This window comes from Bufo gargarizans, chromosome 11 (genome assembly GCF_014858855.1).
Source record: "Bufo gargarizans isolate SCDJY-AF-19 chromosome 11, ASM1485885v1, whole genome shotgun sequence".
In the NCBI taxonomy this organism is placed as follows: Eukaryota; Metazoa; Chordata; class Amphibia; order Anura; family Bufonidae; genus Bufo; species Bufo gargarizans.
This window is the reverse complement of record NC_058090.1, coordinates 89,346,550-89,367,292: the sequence shown is the minus strand read 5'-3', so window position 1 is coordinate 89,367,292 and position 20,743 is coordinate 89,346,550. Positions and strand designations below refer to the sequence as shown.

The following is a 20,743-nucleotide window of genomic DNA, read 5'->3' as shown; positions in this document are numbered from 1 at the left end:
ACGCCTCCCACAGAGGACAGCTTGTCCTTATCCCTGGGCAGCCTGGCACACATGAGCGACTACATGCTGCAGTGCCTGCGCAACGACAGCAGAGTTGCCCACATTTTAACCTGTGCGGACTACTGGGTTGCCACCCTGCTGGATCCACGCTACAAAGACAATGTGCCCACCTTACTTCCTGCACTGGAGCGTGATAGGAAGATGCGCGAGTACAAGCGCACGTTGGTAGACGCGCTACTGAGAGCATTCCCAAATGTCACAGGGGAACAAGTGGAAGCCCAAGGCCAAGGCAGAGGAGGAGCAAGAGGTCGCCAAGGCAGCTGTGTCACGGCCAGCTCCTCTGAGGGCAGGGTTAGCATGGCAGAGATGTGGAAAACTTTTGTCAACACGCCACAGCTAACTGCACCACCACCTGATACGCAACGTGTTAGCAGGAGGCAACATTTCACTAACATGGTGGAACAGTACGTGTGCACACCCCTCCACGTACTGACTGATGGTTCGGCCCCATTCAACTTCTGGGTCTCTAAATTGTCCACGTGGCCAGAGCTAGCCTTTTATGCCTTGGAGGTGCTGGCCTGCCCGGCAGCCAGCGTTTTGTCTGAACGTGTATTCAGCACGGCAGGGGGCGTCATTACAGACAAACGCAGCCGCCTGTCTACAGCCAATGTGGACAAGCTGACGTTCATAAAAATGAACCAGGCATGGATCCCACAGGACCTGTCCGTCCCTTGTCCAGATTAGACATTAACTACCTCCCCATAACCATATATTATTGGACTCCAGGGCACTTCCTCATTCAATCCTATTTTTATTTTCATTTTACCATTATATTGCGATGCTACCCAAAGTTGAATGAACCTCTCCTCTGCCTGTGTGCTAGGCCTAAATATATGCCAATGGACTGTTGCAGTGGTGGCTGACATGAAGCCTGATTCTCTGCTATGACATGCAGACTAATTCTCTGCTGACATGAAGCCAGATTGTCTGTTACGGGACCTCTCTCCTCTGCCTGGGTGCTGGGCCTAAATTTATGACAATGGACTGTTGCAGTGGTGGCTGACGCGAAGCCTCATTCTCTGCTATGACATGCAGACTGATTCTCTGCTGACATGAAGCCAGATTCTCTGTTACGGGACCTCTCTCCTCTGCCTGTGTGTGTGCTGGGCCTAAATATATGCCAATGGACTGTTGCAGTGGTGGCTGACGTGAAGCCTCATTCTCTGCTATGACATGCAGACTAATTCTCTGCTGACATGAAGCCAGATTGTCTGTTACGGGACCTCTCTGCTCTGCCTGTGTGCTAGGCCTAAATATATGCCAATGGACTGTTGCAGTGGTGGCTGACGTGAAGCCTCATTCTCTGCTATGACATGCAGACTAATTCTCTGCTGACATGAAGCCAGATTCTCTGTTACGGGACCTCTCTCCTCTGCCTGTGTGTGTGCTGGGCCTAAATATATGCCAATGGACTGTTGCAGTGGTGGCTGACGTGAAGCCTCATTCTCTGCTATGACATGCAGACTAATTCTCTGCTGACATGAAGACAGATTCTCTGTTACGGGACCTCCCTCCTCTGCCTGGGTGCTGGGCCTAAATATATGCCAATGGACTGTTGCAGTGGTGGCTGACGTGAAGCCTCATTCTCTGCTATGACATGCAGACTAATTCTCTGCTGACATGAAGACAGATTCTCTGTTACGGGACCTCCCTCCTCTGCCTGGGTGCTGGGCCTAAATATATGCCAATGGACTGTTGCAGTGGTGGCTGACGTGAAGCCTCATTCTCTGCTATGACATGCAGACTGATTCTCTGCTGACATGAAGCCAGATTCTCTGTTACGGGACCTCTCTCCTCTGCCTGTGTGTGTGCTGGGCCTAAATATATGCCAATGGACTGTTGCAGTGGTGGCTGACGTGAAGCCTCATTCTCTGCTATGACATGCAGACTAATTCTCTGCTGACATGAAGCCAGATTCTCTGTTACGGGACCTCTCTCCTCTGCCTGTGTGTGTGCTGGGCCTAAATATATGCCAATGGACTGTTGCAGTGGTGGCTGACGTGAAGCCTCATTCTCTGCTATGACATGCAGACTAATTCTCTGCTGACATGAAGACAGATTCTCTGTTACGGGACCTCCCTCCTCTGCCTGGGTGCTGGGCCTAAATATATGCCAATGGACTGTTGCAGTGGTGGCTGACGTGAAGCCTCATTCTCTGCTATGACATGCAGACTGATTCTCTGCTGACATGAAGCCAGATTGTCTGTTACGGGACCTCTCTCCTCTGCCTGGGTGCTGGGTAGTGTTGAGCGCGAATATTCGAAAAGCAAATTTTTTTCGCGAATATCGCAACTTCGCGATTTCGCGAATATTTCGAATATAGTGCTATATATTCGTAAAAACGAATATTCGTTTTTTGTTTTTTTCCCCCCCCCCACAAAATTACAGTACACATATAATTGATTGTTTCCCAAAGGTCCAACAGCTCAGATCTTACTCACATTGCCTAGAAAGTGATTGAGGCGCGAATCTTCGTAAGGCGATTTTATTAGCGCACATGCGAATATCGGCACGTCCCAGAACAGAGGCAAAGGGCTTTGCATTCATACATTAGTGAATTGAGTTGCGAATCTTCGTAAGGCGATTTTATTAGCGCACATGCGAATATCTACACTTGTCCCAGAACAGAGGCAAAGGGCTTTGCATTCATACATTAGTGATTGAATTGAGCTGCGAATCTTCGTAAGGCGATTTTATTAACGCAAATGCAAATATCTACACTTGTCCCCAGAACAGAGAGGCAAAGGCCTGTGCATTCATATAGTATAGCACCATATTCGCGAATACGTAGAACTTCGTAAAATTCGATTTACGAATATTCGTATTTTTTATTTTACTTTCCACCTTACAGATTACATTGATCTGTACTCTGTCAACTACTGTCATCACCCCCCACTGTATCTCGATTGATTCCCAAAAGTCTCACATTCCCTAGAAAGTGATTGAGGTGCGAATCTTCGTAAGGCGATTTTATTAGCGCACATGCGAATATCTACACTTGTCCCAGAACAGAGGCAAAGGGCATTGCATTCATACATTAGTGATTGAATTGAGTTGCGAATCTTCGTAAGGCGATTTCATTAGCGCACATGTGAATTTTGCATAAAATATATGTATTATGCGATGCGAAAATTCGAATTATCGCATATGCGAAATAATAACGAATTTGAATAATCGCGAATATTTTACGAATATTCTTTCGAATATTCACAAAATTTCGCGAATTCGAATATGGGACATGCCGCTCAACACTAGTGCTGGGCCTAAATTTATGACAATGGACTGTTGCAGTGGTGGGTGATGTGAAGCCTGATTCTCTGCTATGACATGCAGACTGATTCTCTGCTGACATGAAGCCAGATTGTCTGTTACGGGACCTCTCTGCTCTGCCTGGGTGCTGGGCCTAAATATATGCCAATGGACTGTTGCAGTGGTGGCTGACGTGAAGCCTCATTCTCTGCTATGACATGCAGACTAATTCTCTGCTGACATGAAGACAGATTCTCTGTTACGGGACCTCTCTCCTCTGCCTGGGTGCCGGGGCCTAAATATCTGAGAATGGACTGTTCCAGTGGTGGGTGACGGGAAGCCAGATTCTCTGCTATGGAACCTCTCTCCAATTGATTTTGGTTAATTTTTATTTATTTAATTTTTATTTTAATTCATTTCCCTATCCACATTTGTTTGCAGGGGATTTACCTACATGTTGCTGCCTTTTGCAGCCCTCTAGCTCTTTCCTGGGCTGTTTTACAGCCTTTTTAGTGCCGAAAAGTTCGGGTCCCCATTCACTTCAATGGGGTTCGGGTTCGGGACGAAGTTCGGATCGGGTTCGGATCCCGAACCCGGACATTTCCGGGATGTTCGGCCGAACTTCTCGAACCCGAACATCCAGGTGTTCGCTCAACTCTACCCAAGAGTAAAGCTAGCTGAATCTGCCCATTCTTATGTGCATGACAGTGTGGGGACTCTCCATTGATACATTGATAGATGATGTTGGGGTAAAGAACCCCTTTAAAGGGCACCTCCGATGTGGCTGTCACTCTAGCCTCCTTCAAAACCTAAAATCTGTTGGTGGTAGATGCAGCTGCCATTTGATTAAAGTTCTGGAGGTAGATGAGAACAACAGTTATATTAGAAATGCCCTTTCATCTCATTTAAATTACGTGTGATAGGGGGGTACATTTTTAGTTAATAGGGTTGTCCAAGAAAAGAAAGTGATTCCTGATATGCTAGACCGGAAATGATGCACCATCATCATGCATGTCACCCATGTTGGTGGTATGTCCCCTCCGGCCACCATAGCCTCAGCTTGGCAGCGACGTCCAGTTGCTGGAGAAACCAAGCAGGCGATCAGGCTTGTTAGTATGCAGGAGTCCCGGACCAATGGTTGTGCACGCCGGGGCTCCATGACGTCATCAGGCCAGTGACATGGGACCTCCTAGCATGCGGAGAAGCCAGTGAGTGATCCTAGGCAGCAGACTATTTAAGCCTGGCATTAGCAAATGCCTGTGAATTTTTGTGTTTCCTAGCTCTGTGCTCTGCCATTCCGGAACAGTGTTAGTTCGTTTCCTGGTTTGATCCTGCTTGTCTGACTACCCTCCCTGGTTTTGACTTTGACATTCCTCCTGACTACGATCTGCCTCTGGCGTATTGGTATACTTGTTACCTGCATGGTCGTCCAACCTTCCTTGCTCTTGTCTCCATTTTTGTTTGTCCATTTGTCCTCCCGCACTTATTTATCGTAGGGACTGTCAGCCAGTTGTGGGTCACTGGCTAAGGTTATCGTGTAAGCAGGGCCGGTGCTTCCATAGAGGTAATGGGGGCAATTGCCCCCGGGCCCCCAACTCCTTAGGAGCCCCCAGCGCCAGCCGCAACTAACCACTATTCTATAATTCTATTTCTTTCTGTGTGGGACAGGACAGTGTGGCGGCGCTGCAGTGCTAATAATAACCCCGCAGGAGTCCTAGGCGGGCGATCCGGTCTGGGGTAATGTAATTAAACTGGAGAGGCCCCCCCGCCGGCGGCCGTTCTGCCTGCGCTCCCTCTCTCTTTAAGAGACTCAAGAGCAGTGGTTAAAGTCAGCAAGTGTAATGTGGGGGGGGGGGGCCTTATTGTTTTTCGCCCCAGGGCCCCATTTCACCTAGAACCGGCCCTGTGTGTAAGTAGGCCGGGAAAGTGGGTCTTGGTATTTAGGGCTGCACTTTCCGTTTCGTTGGGTTTCTTACTACTCACGTGACAGTTTGGCTGATGGAATATTGCTAGGATATGCAATCACTTTATGATCAGCGGGGGTCCAACCTCTGACACCCCAACTGATTTAGCATTGTCTCACCCTCATTGCTTTTTTACTACACATTACTATGTAGAAGGACTTCACCACCACTTCATCCAAGTGAATTCGGTCAACTGCAGTTCCCTGCACATCCAGGCAATTGGGGGTGCTACTGTGCAGGGAAGCATGTACAAAGTTAAATACAAGGCACATGGATGCAGCTGATGTTCCAATATATGCAGGGTTATAAGAATTGAAAAATGTTTATTGAAAAGTACAAAGCGTTTCAAGATTGGTCCAGTCGCTTCCTCAGCTTTATACAATTGATTTAGCAAGGGTCTGTGGTGAGCTGGTGGGTGCCTTACTCTGGGGAGCAAGGGTGTTACCAATGGTTTAGCAATGAAGGAGAGGAACAAAAAAAAACAAAAAACATCACACATACAAAACAGAAGAAATATTGGCAATGGATCCATGATATATAACTGAACTGTGCATTGCTGCTTGGAATATGCAGAGTCAACACAAGGTGGCACATCTGCTTTAGTAACATATTTGATGATCTGAAGGGTGAGTATTAGACTGATATTTTTTCTAATGTATGACCTAGTTGTCATACATTATAATTGTAAATTATATTAGATTGGGAAAGTTAGTGAGCTGGAATTTATGAACCCCCTCACATGCCACTTTAGTGGCAGCAGCATTGAGGATGAACACAACATGGCCAAAAGAAATACTTTATGGGGAGAGGGTCACAAAATGCAAATAACCAAGAACCTATGTACAGGATGCATTTAGGCTCTATAGTATGGGACAATATGACTGATTTATTCCCCCCTAGAAATAATGCCATAAGGGATCTGATGGAGCAAACCTTATGTTTTACCGTCAGACTTTTACGGAATCCAACAGTAAAAGCTCTGTATGCCTCCAGGTAAAATTGCTGGTGGTACTTGAGGGCTCCGTATACTCTGATCTTTCTACTAGTAGTAGACTCTATGTATTATCTCTCTATCTTGCATCTTTTCTTCAGCAATATATCAGTGGTATAACACTGGGTCCTCACGTTGCTGCACTCGGTATTCTAGGCAAAACTTCATAAGTCTTACTATAAATTCTTGGGGTTTCACAAAATTGTGGAAGTCCACAGTAAACTGCTTGTGATTTTTTTACTTTTCTTCTCAAAACCATGCCCTTCCTGCAAAAGTTCTAATTCTACCGAATACAAAGAGAGTGCAATCCAAAGAACTTTTGATTCAGGTAGAATTGCTAAATACCTAAATTGAACTTCAAGAAATGCACTCATCTCTGGTGGCTAGAGCTGGTGCTTTGCAGCACTGGGGTCTTGGGTTCAAATCCGACCAAAGGCAACATCTGCATGTTTGTATGGGTTTCCTCTGGATACTCTTTTTTCCCTCCACTTGCCAAAAACTTGCAGGTAGGTTCATTTAGAAATTAGATTGTGAACCCCAATGGGGTCAAGACCCAGTGTGAGCTATAACAATAACTATGGAACATGGAGATTTATTTCTATAGACCCTATAGAGACTGGTACATGGAAATGGTTGACAACAAATGTAGTACTACATAGTGCTGTAGCCATTACAGGACACACCATACTACTCTACAAAGACCAACTTTTAACACCAATATTGCCATACACTGACCATATACTGGTTAAATATCAGGGCTACAAGCGAATACAACATGGTTCAGAGATAAGCATTACAAATAACTATTGTCAGTCATCTCCAGTGACTCACAGGTGATGTCTTCTCTAATTGAAATATTTTGGCCGTGTGCATGTTTTTCAATGTTTTGATGGGAAAAATCTCCCATTAGAACAGAGGATTGACATATTAAAATCCAATATATGCAGCCTTGAAGCAACCCCCTATACACATTATTCTGGAAAATCAACCCACCAGGGCTGGCTTTTATCAAGGCCTCTACTGACCCCAATACACTAGACCTGGGTGATGTTCCGTTAATTAGCCCTGTTTGCCACATTTCTTCTTACATGTTTTTTATCACAATGGCAAAAAATATTTTCTGGTAGTTTTACAAAAAGAAATGTGGCAAAAGCCTTAAGAAAAATGTAAAAAATAAAATCTGTATGTACACAGCCATCGGGAGAAGTCAACAACCTTATTCAGCCTTTGGTCACCATTTCAGTATTCCAAGAGTAGAAAAGAAGACTTGTCCTTTTAACAACATAACGAGTATATCGATGACATTTTTTATGAGCAATGCTTAATTAGCATAAATAAAAATGAAGGTCTTATCCTAAATGAACAGAACTGCAGACCAAGAGTCTCCAAGTAAAGGGCAGTTGTTGGTCACATGGAATATTCCACATAGTCGTTTTTCCAGTCTACTGTGTGTATTATGTTGGCTTTAGTTATATCTTGCTTTGAAATCATGTTGTGGTACAAGTGATAGGTTCAGTGTCTTTCTTTTCTTCTGCTGCTTTAAAGTTTTTGGCTCCTGACAAAATCATGACCAGACTGGAAGTCTTTATCCATGAAGAAATCTTCCTATTTTATTTTTTATTTTATCTGTAATTTTAAATCACATTACTATATTAATAGATATAATAAACTATTTCGTGTCATTAAAATATTTTAGTTTTACAAAAATGAATCATTAATTCACAAATAGACCCTTCTCATTTCTAAAGATGGACGCATCGATTTGAGATGAACGAATTTTCTAAAAGAAAAAAGAAAGTTAGGAAAAAATTGGGGGGGAAAAAGAGAAAGAGAATATGAGTCTTAAAGGGGTTGTCCCACTTTGCTTTTTTAATCTTACCAGCAGTAGATGTCCTGATAACTTCCTGGTTTGGCTCAGGCAGTTGAGTGAAGGCCACGCCTCCTCATGACTCACCCTGAGAGCTCAGTCCTTGCGTGCTCGTTCATGTGGATGAGTCATCCACATGGAGCCGTATGTGAGGTCCCGCCCCCCCCCAGTATAATAAACATTGAGTGCGGCCCCCCAGTATAATATACATTTAGTGCGCCCCCCAGTATAATATACATTGAGTGCGCCCCCCCCCAGTATAATATACATTGAGTGCGGCCCCCCCCAGTATAATATACATTGAGTGCGCCCCTCCCCCCCAGTATAATATACATTGAGTGCGGCCAACCCCCCCAGTATAATATACATTGAGTGCGGCCATCCCCCCCCAGTATAATATACATTGAGTGCGGCCATCCCCCCCCAGTATAATATACATTGAGTGCGGCCATCCCCCCCCCAGTATAATATACATTGAGTGCGGCCCCCCCCCCCAGTATAATAAACATTGAGTGCGGCCCCCCCAGTATAATATACATTGAGTGCGGCCCCCCCCCAGTATAATATACATTGAGTGCGGCCCCCCCCCCAGTATAATAAACATTGGTGGCGCAGTGGGAAGTGCCAATGAGGGTTAAAAAAATAAATAAAAAATTAACTCACCTCCACCTATTGATCCTGCAGCTGCCGGTCTCCTGTTCTTGCTTCAGGACCTGTGGTGACGTCACTGAGCTAATCACATGGTCCATTACCATGGTGATGGATCATATGATGTACCATGTGATGACCACAGTGATGTCACCACAGGTCCTTTCACAGGTCCTAAAGAAAGAACAGGAGACCGGCATCTACGCGATCAATTGGAGGAGGTGAGTTAATTTTTTATTTATTTTTTTAACCCTCATTGGCACTTCCCACTGCGCCACCAATGTTTATTATACTGGGAGGGGGCCGCACTCAATGTATATTATACTGGGGGGGGGGCCGCACTCAATGTATATTATACTGGGGGGGGCGCACTGCGCCACCAATGTTAATACAAATGCAGGAGGTGGGTGCCGGAGTGAAATAGCCGGCACCCGACCTCTATGATAGGGGGCTGCGATCAGCGGCAGTTAACCCCTAAGGTCCCGCTCCCTGTCATAGAGGTCGGGTGTCGGCTATTTGATTCCGGCACCCGCCTGCTGTATTTGCGCATGCGCGGACGTGCGCGTACTTGTAGGAATGGAGAGGCGGTCCGAGTACTTGTTCAGCTGTTGTGCGCAGGCGCGACACAGCGATGCGGCCGGACGAAAGAGGCCGTATCCATGGGATACAGAAAACAACAAAGGAATCGCTTTACATGATTTTTTGAATGAAAGGTAGCTTTTGGATAATAACATGGATAGGAAGATATGTTCTGTGGGGGTAAATAGATTAGATAAAACCTATTTTATGAAGTGGGACAACCCCTTTAAGAGACCTCAGAGAATCATACTCCAATTCTCAGGCCAACTGGAGAACCTTTGATTTGGGTTGAATGTATATGGACTCTTCTGACCGATTTGTTAGAATTGAACTCGAAACTAATTTCATGAACTTCATTCGTCTTAATTTTTTTTTCCAACTATAAAATTGCTTTTGCTTTGGAGTAGAGTTATATATTTTTATTAAATTAAACTAAATGCTTAGGCCTTAAAGGGGTTTTATTATTAAAAAGCAGGAAGTGCTCAACCCCATATGCAGTGGTGCATCTATACAGGGGGGGGCAGATCCTGCACTTGTGGTCCGTTGCTAATGGCAATCCCCAGCAGAAATGCATACAATGGAGGATGCCTGCAGCGGACCACAAGTACCACGGATGTCCATTGTGGTACTTGTGGTCTGCTGCAGGCATCCTCCATTGTATGCATTTCTGCTGGGGATTGCCATTAGCAGTGGGCCACAAGTGCAGGATCTGCCCCCCCAGTATAGATGCACCACTGCATATGGGGTTGAGCACTTCCTGCTCTTAATACCACGCTAATTTGTAGTTTATATTTTGAATTTTTGAAGGTGTAGAAACTCCTAGTCTGAATGTGTCTTTATTTCCATCCACAGGCAGCATTCTGGTACACATGTGAAGCCCGAGCTATATCAGCCAGTCTCGGGTGGGGCTCAGAGCTCTCTGCCTCCTCCCATTGTATGCATGGTCACATGCTGGAGGTTACTGGGAGATTGCTTTAAGTCGGACCTTGCGCACCTGTAATTCTCCCACTGGCTCCTGGTATTGCCCATACGGCCCAGGTAGGTTTAGTGTTAGGTTCCCGAGCTACTTGAGAAACCTTGGCGTGGTGCTCGGGCTCAGACATGTCCTCCAAGTAGGATATGTTGGCTAATTCTCAATTTTACACCAGTATGAGGGTTAGTAAGACCGCATAGTGCACCTGTCTTTGTTTTTGTTATGTTACTTAAAGGGGTTTTCCAACCCCAAAAATGCCCCCCCAAATGCCCTGGTTCCTCACACAGATTGTACTTAGCTCGCTCCCCGGCACCCACGTTTCTTCTGATGCCCACACGATCACCACTTCATCTCCTCGTTGCGTGGATAAAAGCAACCGACAATGGGGGGTGGGGTTGCCGGGGGGGGGGGGGGGGCTGCCAATAGCAGGCTACAATGGGAATGAGCCTCATTAGCATCGCGGGTGATGCTATGAAGGCTAGTTTCCGACGCAGGAATAGTAACATTGAACTGAGTGAAAATCTTAATCAAATGGGGTGTTTCTATATAGGTTAAGTGATGCTATATCCCGAGGATATGCCGTCACTGGCTGACTAGTGTGGATGTGACCCTAGAGACCGTCATCTATCAAGTTAATAAATGGGCCAAAGCACTTTGTAGATCGATTTTACTATTGGTTTCTGGCTTATAGGGGTGAGTAGCCATTCTATGGGTGGCTGTAGAGCTGTTCAAGGACAATGACAAAGGGAGTTGGCCCTTTCATTCTCATGATAGATAAGGGTCCCTATTGTCAGAGTCACACTGGTCAGCCATCACTTACCAAGACAGACACACCCTTTCAACTAACAAATTATAATTTCAACTTCCAATTTTGTCAATATATTTGTGAATCACCATGTTCTCCAGTTTCATCCCCTCATGTACTTGACTCTCTTTGTTGATAAAGGTGAACACTGGCTTGGCCTCAAGTACATTTACGCCCTGACAAACCAGATAGGAAGACCCTCCAAACTGCACATCAGCATCAGAAACTTTGATGGCCATGAAGCCAAGATACGATTCCGTTAGCATAGGCAATGCAAGCAGCTACTATAAATTGTCAGCAGGAAATTTGAGGCTAAAGCAACATTTTATTGGAAGAAACGTTTTTTCAGATTCCGTAAAACGCTTAGGAGGTCAAAGTGCTTAGTACCCCCTTAACATATTCTTTGAAGGGTGTAGTGTAGTTTCCAAAATGGGGTCACTTTTTGAGGGTTTTTCACTGTAGGGGCATGTCAGAGTCTCTTCAAATACAAAATGGTGCCAAAAAACATTCTAGCAAAATCTGGCTCCAAAAACCATATGGCGCTCCTTTCCTTCTGACCACTACCACATGCCCCAACAGCAGTTTACTACCACATATGGGGTATTTCTGTAAACTACAGAATCAGAGTAATATATATTGAGGTTTAGTTTGCTGTTGACCCTTGCTGTGTTGCAAGACAAAATTTATTAACATGAAAATCCTGCATAAAAAATGACATTTTGAAATTTCTCCTCCATTTTCCTTTAATTCTTGTGGAACACCTAAAGGGTTAACAAAGTTTGTAACATCAGTTTTAAATAATTTGAGGAGTGTAGTTTCTAAAATGGGGTCATTTACGGGTGGTTTCCATTATGTAAGCCCCTCAAAATCACTCTATATCTGAATTGGTGCTTAAAAAAATGGTTTTGGAAATTTTGTTGAAAATTTAAAATATCGCTTTTAAACTTCTAAGCCTTCTAACGTCCTAAAAAACTAAATGACATTTACAAAATGATGCCAACATAAAGCAGACATATGGTGAATGATAACTGATAACAATTTTATGAGACATTACAATCTGTCTTAAAAGTAGAGAAATTCTAATTTAGAAAATTGTGAACTTATCCACATTTTTGGTAAATTTTTTATTTTATTTTTATAAATAGAGGAAAAAAATATTGTCTCAAAGTTACCACTGTCATGAAGTACAATGTGTCACGAGAAAACAGTCTCTGAATGGCCTGGATAAGTAAAAGCGTTCCAAAGTTATTACCACATAAAGTGATACATTTGCAAAAAATGGCCTGGGCAGGAAGGTGAAAACTGGCCCGGGGAAGAAAGGGTTAATCCAATAATTGTGTTACTAGGCTGATATATCTGAAAAGGGAAGTGCAAAATCCTTTGTGTGGAAAATTCCCATCCAATTGCTTTTTCACTGTAATTCAGCCAGAGAAAGAGTCCCAATGTGGTTCTCCAGGGACTGCAGAACTTTATATAAGCAACAAAAAATTCCCTTGTCAAGGGAGCGCTTTGTTACATTTTTGTCTGTCCAGCTTTCCTAGACATCTCCAATCAGATGTTTCTTAATGTCATTAGAAGGAAAAAACTATTTTACTGTATTAATTATATTTTCTTTAGGAGCCTATTTCCTCTGGTATCAGTTGAAGGGTAGGTATCTGTCACGGCGGACGAGCACTCAGACACACAGATAAACCAACAACCAGGTTCTAGCCGAGAAGCAGGGGAACGGTCACCTCCTAGCTAATCCCTGACTTCTCTCCCTGCACTGCTCAGCCCACATTCAGACCTTGGTGGTAGGAATGATGTGTCCCCGTGCCTGGGCTAAAACGCCCTAGATTCCCTGAGATGGTGAAAAGGGGAAATAGGAGCAGCCTGCTCGCATAGAACCTGGATGGGAGAAATGACACAAACACAACCTAGACAGCAAACAACAAAAACTAAAACCACACTTATCTTTTCTATGCTGGAACAGACAACCTTCCTTCCTTGTTTCCAAGGCCAGACTGATTTCTATAACCCGCCCAGAGCACTGGAATTGAGAGCCATTTAAAGTAATGACCCCACCCAGTGCACCTGATGGGAGGCGGATCCAGCACGACTCCAAAACAAAACACTAAACACGTGCTGCTATTCTGGCCGACCTCCGCACATAGTCAGAGCAGGGCATGACAGTATCCTTCTGATCATACAGCTATGAGGCAAGGTGGTTCAGTACAATAGGTACCTTGAGTTGGTTTTAATGAAACCAAATTAATATATCTCAGTAAAAAGGTTGATAATGGCAACAAAAAATCTTATAGTCGCCTATCTAAGGTCTTTATCACTCAGGGTTGAGCAGCTGTTTGGAGACATTAATTGTGGTGAGGTAGACATAAGTCCAAAATGGAGGAGCAATGGTCAAACAACAAAGCAGGGTACTTTTTGGACACTAGGTACAGCACCCAACAGGTTGGAGTTTTGAATTTATACAATGTAGATGGTCTAGGATGCACATTATTCCACCTGGCAAACCATCTGGCATTATTACTGCTCCATAATGCCTGACACGACCACTTATAGTGTGGTGCAAGGTTGTGGTGGAGTAAATTCTTCACATATATCAAATAAAGAAACACTTAAAAAAATTATGAACACATAGGGTCACATTTATTAAGACCAACGTTTTAGATGCCAAGCTGTCTTACATTTAGCCCATTTTCTATGCCTAAATCGAGCGTAGAAAATTATGAATAAGACATGCTTGCTGGCCCGTCCCCTTCCCCGCCCACACCACACCCACAGTTTTAGACCTGGCGTGAGCGAGGTATAGTCGCAGATAGCTGCACAACTAACCGCTGCGCTGCCAACTGAGCCTAAAATACACCTAATTTCAAGTAAATGACCGCCATAATCCTTAACTGAAACATATTAGTGGATGGAGACCATTCTACTTTCTTGAAACCCATTAGTTATGCCATTGAACAGCAGAAGAAGTAAGAAGTGAAAGCTGCCCTGGTAGCAATGTCTGCACAGTTGAGTTGTGACTTTAAGAAGTCATCATAGCTATCTGGGCTGCTTAGAGAAGAAAAGGGAGCCTGAACGGCTACAATCAGATAAGATGTCACTTGTTCGTCAAAATCTTTCACCTTAGTGTCTCCTGACTTCAATAGAGCTCTCCATGCCAGGAGCTGAGCAGGCACCATAGCCTTTGGGTGGCTACTGTGTTCCCGGTGACAGAACAGCTCCCTTGCAACGAGATTATGGGGGCTCCTTGGCTATATTGACAGGCTTAGGCTTTCTAAAGGCTCTGCTCCAAATCCTACCATAGCAATGTTCCTATCAAGCCTTGCCTGTGGCAGGAACTCACTGAATCTCCCATAGACTGCAATAGTAAATCATATTAGTCTATGGGGGAAGCGATGAGATTATTGCATGTTAGACTTAAAAAATATAAACCAAAAAATAGAAAAATTCTATACAAATAAAAAGGGGTTACCACGAGGTTCAAATAAGGGCAATATTTTCAGGTACAGGGCTATTTGGCCAAATTAACAAAGCTTAGCTAAAACTAGCATTCGTGATCAGATTGTGTGCCCTGTGGGTTATTGTTTTCCTTTTAAGCCTAGTTCACATTTTTGTGATTTGGTGAGGGATTTCCATCAGTGACTGTGAGTCAAAGCCAGGTGTAGCTCAATTGGGGCTGAGCAGCCATACCAGACACAACCACTACACAATGTACGGAGTCATGCCTGTTAATCAATGAGACTACAGAGGGTGTCGGACCCAACCAATCTGTTATCCATAGCCCGTTCTAAGAATAGACCATCAATAAAATCCAGAAAAAACTCTTAAAGCAATTAATAGTCATGGCTACAATCAGTGTATGTGGACACCAGAGGATTTTTTGGGTTAGTGATACAGTGTGTGACCACTGTAGATTATTCACCCTGATTTCTGATAATTTGCAGTTAGTCACAGGATATAGTCGTTGGCGAGTTCTGTATAATGTAGCTAGGTATTATCCTAAGGATAGTTCATCCAAAAGTAAGTCCTGGAAAACCCCTTTAGAAACTATCAACACTGTATGGACCTTAAATTTCTACTTTGAATAAAAGACACAAACTGCTGAGATACATTTCAGTTTTTTTTTAAACATTCAGATAAACACAAAGAAAATGATATACAATAACATTTATTAAAAAACATTATAAATTACACTCAAAAAATATTTGCCATCACAGTGGAAGAGTAGAAACCATCTACTGTTAGATCACATACATTTTACTGAATTTCAGGGACTCGCTGGGTCTCCATGTTGGCCACGACACAGATGGGGTCCAGTATCTATATATTGGTGGTGAGCGCCAAACGCCATTCAGATTTGCAGATCCACAGGCGTTAAACCACCAGCCAGTACGGTATTGTTCACTACAGCTGAGGTAAATTATGTCACCAAGCATGCAAAATGGGTGACAATTGTCCGTGGCAAGATCTACAGCGCTGAATGTGCTACCATGCTGATTAGTGGTGTTTCTTCCATCTCCAAGGAAGGCATCTCCTACAATGGAAAATATAAATTATATATTTTATATCTTTCCTTGACAATTTTTTACTGTATTATTTTTAATTTTGACATTTTTTTCTCTATGCACTTACCAGCTGTACCCGAGTAATTTCCTGCAGACAATTTATAGTAGCTGCTTGCATTGCCTATGCTAAAGGAATCATATTTTGCATAGGCTTCATGGCCATCAAAGTCCCCGACGCTGATGTGCAGTTTGGAAGGTCTATCCTTCTGGTTGGTTAGGGCGTAAATGTACTTGAGGCCAAGCCAGTGTTCACCTTTAGGAACAAAAAGAGTCAAATACACAAAAGGATGAAACCAAAGAACAAGGTGATATACTGATATATTTACTAAATTGGAGTTAAAAGCATAAATTGTTAATTGAAGGAGTGTTTCTATTTAGTTAAGTGATGGCATATCCATAGGGTATGCCATCACTTGATGACCATAAGGACCCTGACCATAGCTATGACTCTTCTGATCATAGGGACTCTAATCTATCATGAGAATGAAAGGACCAAGTCCCTTCATCATTGTCCTCACATAGCTGTACAACAACCCAGAAAATCCAACAGCATATAGTAACATTTATTATCATGATAGATGAGGGTCCCTAGGGTCAGACCTACACTGGTCAGCAAGTGATGACATAGCCTAGGGATATGTCATTGTTTACATAGATAGAAACACTTCTATATTCAATTTTATTTTTGGTAACTAATAGTCATGTTTTTGGTTCTTAATCTAACTGGAGAAACCACAACTAAAAAGATTGTTTAGTCCATGAATCACAAAACCTCAAATCAATGTTTCCCATCCCAAGTTTCATGGAATTTACATATTAGAGATTTTTCAAAAAGGGAAAAAAATTTAGTTTTGTAGTGGCATTCCTGTCTCAATTACTAGAATTTTTTTTTGGGGGGGGGGGGGATTACAATATTAACAATATAATTTATATAATTGACATCAAACAGAATTTATTCAATGAAAAGCCTATTAAAACAATCATTGTAAGAATCAGGTATTTGTTGGGTCATGTTTTCAACATTTTTGCCTTTCAAAAAAGTGCAGTGAACCGATGTTGATTGACCTGTGTGCCATGCAAAACGTGCATAAAATATAACTTTGAGCTGATATATCTGTTTGCTTTTACACGTCTGACATGAAACAAAGGTCTAGGCTATCATTTTACTTCCCCCCAAAAATTCTATAAAGAATCAATTCAAGCAGTTTTTAGTGAGAAATGGCTGTGAATGGCTAAAAAAAATTCTACAATCTTTTTGGATTACTAACTACAATACCGAATGGAAGTTCACATTGGTGCTGTTTCTGCAAACTATTTTCTTTAAATCTCATAAAGAGGGTATTTTTGGCTTTAAGTGTGCCAAGATTATCAGTAAAACATTTTGTTATAATGCGTTATTTACCTTGGAGATTGCCAAATCCATTTTCATACTCTGTCCACATTTTCTCAAAGTTTAATCCATCTTCTCCATTGTGTTTTTGGATTAGAGTCCAGCCACCATTTTTAGACATTTCACAATATACCTAAAATGGGAACATAAATATTTTAATAGTAGATCTTATTATTTTCTGAATGTAAGGAGATGATATAATAATTATAATTTTCAAATTGATATTCTAATTTGTTTTCAATATCAACGTTACAGTATGTAAAATAGTCAAAATGGTTGGCCTATTTCAACCCGTCAATCAGACACTCAAGTAGGGGTCCAACATCTTGGACTTCCACAGATGGGTCTCAAATCTCTGTTTTTGGATGGACAAATATTTGCTACCATCACCTCCCCCGTAGAGTATGGGATCAACAGTTGAATGAGTACATTTGGCTGTTTTAAATGCTATAATTTCAAAAGGGTCATGTATTCTTATCCTGCAAATATGAGGATTTGGGCACCCCTCGTCTATCACAGTGAAGAGAGACCCAAATATCTCATCTGAATTGACTTCAATGGGAGCACCATGTTATGGCAATCTACCTTTACTACAATGTTGAGGGTGGTGTGTAGCTCCAGTGCTGACTTCCAGCAACGGAGCTGCACAGAGCAGCTAATTGGTGGGGGTGCGGAGTGCCGATCAGTTGGCAATGGTCTATCCTGAGAATAGGTCATCACTTAAGAAAGGCTGGGCAACCCTTTTAGGTACAGTCCAGGATTCTTATCACTGTCTTACCGGGAAAGAGAATTCAGCTTCCTCTGGCTTTATCAGGTATATTCCACTGGTAGTAAGATTATTCCTTTGCCATATATCCGAGCAGTCATAGCCTACCGAAAATAAGAGAAGAAATTCATTGTATTAAAAAAAATACATTATGCATGACATCCTAAGAACATCTTTGATGTATATTTAATATATATGTATATATATATATATATATATATATCTTTTTAAAATTAACCTAATTGAAAAAATGTACATTTTATAAAAAAATAAGTATCTTACCTTGAACCACTTGAGATTGAGCCTGTAATCACAGATACATTATAATTATTAAAAAATTTTAAGCAACATCATCACTAACATAATATCATTTTACATAATATTTATAGTATTCCATCTACTGATATGCCAACACTTGACTTCTGACCCCCACACACACGTGAATGCTCAAGTCGTCTGACAGGGGAATAAGCCATTGCCAGGTATAACTAGGGGTGCCATTAGAACAAATGATTGGACATGTTGACATCCAGCGTGCCCGATCTTTCATTCCCCTGACATCTGCCTTTAGGGAGAGTCAAGACCCCCCCCCCATACACATTATATGGTCATATGTGGGGCAACCATTCTTGAAACGTATTGTTTCTTTCCGTGCATATTTATATTTGTATGTTATGAAGTTTTTTTTTTTGATATCTGTAAAAAATTTGGATCTATTTTCTCAGAAATTTCCCCAAATCTTAAAAAAAGTTTTTCAATTTATTATATTTTAAAATCGAAATCAAATTGTTTTTCAATGTATTAAATTATGAAACAAAAATGGTCTCACCTGTGATTTAGTTTGATGGAAATAGAGACTCAACAATAAGAGACATCTGAAAAGTTTCATGGATATCATGGTTCTGATCCTAAAAGTGTAGGCATTTTCATTAATAATTGTATTTTTTTTTTACAAAAAGTAAATTATATTTTGACAGTAACATAGTGAAAGTTAAAATGACAAGAATAACATGCAAATATTAGATTCGTGAAAAACATAAAACAGAATTAGAAATTTTCTATAAAGGTGAATCAGATTCAAAAGAGAAAATCCTAAGAAGTGGGATCTTCCTGAGGTACTTACTCAGTATAGCCAATGTCCAGATCACCTACACTGGAGCTGAGTACAACATACTACTCCTTGCTGTCCTCCTTTTATACCCCTTTGTACATGGGTGGAGTCCAAAACCAGCAAATCAGAAGACCTTCATTATCAGTCTTTGTTTTTTGTACAATTAGAGCCACTAACCCCTTCAAGACCAGGCCTATTTTCATTTTTTACATTTTTGATTTTTCCTCCTCATGTTCCAAAAGCCATAACTTTTTTTTATTTTTCCGTTCACATAGCTATATGAGGGCTTATTTTTTGCGGGACAAGATGCATTTTTTTTACTGCAACCATTTAATTTACCATGTCTTGCATTAGAAAAAAGAAAACAAATTATTTAAGTGGCAAAATTGAAAAAAAATATGATTTCCACCAAGGTTTTTGGGGTTTTGACATCTCAGCATTTACTATGCACTAAAAATGACCTGAGGTTCTTATTCTGCGGCTCAATACCAATGCGGCAATACCATACTTGAACAGTTTTTTTTTGTTTTACTACTTTAAAACTTTAGAACAATATAAATTTTCTTTGCATCGCTATATTCTAACAGCCATAAGTTTTTTATATTGCGGTCTACAGAGCTTTATAAGGGCTTGTTTTTTGCGCAATGAACTGTAGTTTTTAACGATGCCATTTTTGTAGTATATACCGTTGTTTGGGCACAAAATGACAAAAAAAATGGCAAATCGAGTGTTTTTTCATTTTTTTTCTTTTACTTCGTTTACCACACAAGAATTTTTCAAAAATATTTTAATAGTTCAGACATTTTCGGACGCGGTGATACCCAATATGTTTATTTTTTATTGTTTATGTATTTTTATATGTAAAATTGGGAAAGGGGGGTGATTAAAAGTTCTAATATATTAGTGTTTTTTAACTTTTTTTTAAACTTTATTTAACTTTTTTTTCCAAGCTGCCATGGCAACCGATTGGAAGGAAAATGGACCTTGCTTTTTTTTTTACAAAACTCATTTTTTTAGTTTAGAATTGATTTGCTTTAGAAATCTCTAGAAATGAAATTTAAATATTTAAGGATCTTTTTCTGAATTAATAATTCATTTTTATAAAGCTGAAATATTTAATGACACTAAATGGTTTATGATATCGGTAAGTATAGTAATGTTATTTAAAATAATAATGATATTATTCTTTATATAGCCATAACATATTCTGCTTTGTTTTACAATAGGAGGTTCATGTACAAATTTATTTTATTTTTTACCATTTTTTTCTACGCTCAGGTCACCAGTTCTCATACAGTTCAGCTCAGCATTCTTCATGGTTTTGCTCTTGTGCTTGAAACCGGCCAGACGAAGTAGGAAGGTTTTCTTTTGGATAATGACTTCCCTTCTGGTCATAAAACCTTACATGGTTTTGTAAGGAGACACAAACTTGAAAGTAGCAGAACAAAAGAAAGACAATGAACCCATGGCTTGTACCATAACCTGAGTTCAAAGCAAGATAGAACTCAAACCAACCCTATATACACGATAGACTGGAAAAACAACTATGTGGAATGTACACAACTTTCCTTCACCTGGAGATTCTTTATCTGCAGTTTTGTTCAGCTAGCATGAGATCTTCATTTTTTTTTTTATTGATGGTAATATAAACATTGCTCATAAAAAACGTCATCGATATACCCATTGTGCAGTGGACAGGACAAGCTTTCTTTTGTACTCTTGGGATACTGAAATGGTGGCCACAGGCTAAAGTGTTGACAACCTATCCCTTT

General features: G+C 41.4%; 1 protein-coding gene across 1 annotated transcript; it reads right to left on the bottom strand.

Moving 5' to 3' along the window:
- Positions 1–15,380: 15,380 nt before the first annotated feature.
- On the bottom strand, positions 15,381–18,801 carry LOC122921392 (angiopoietin-related protein 5-like). The gene is made up of 6 exons (XM_044271371.1): positions 18,690–18,801; positions 18,143–18,164; positions 17,873–17,964; positions 17,107–17,227; positions 15,772–15,957; positions 15,381–15,673 (listed from the first exon to the last, which is right to left on the bottom strand). Exons 1-6 carry the CDS (start codon positions 18,756–18,758, stop codon positions 15,381–15,383), a joined length of 783 nt encoding a protein of 260 aa, XP_044127306.1. The 5' UTR covers positions 18,759–18,801.
- Positions 18,802–20,743: the final 1,942 nt, after the last annotated feature.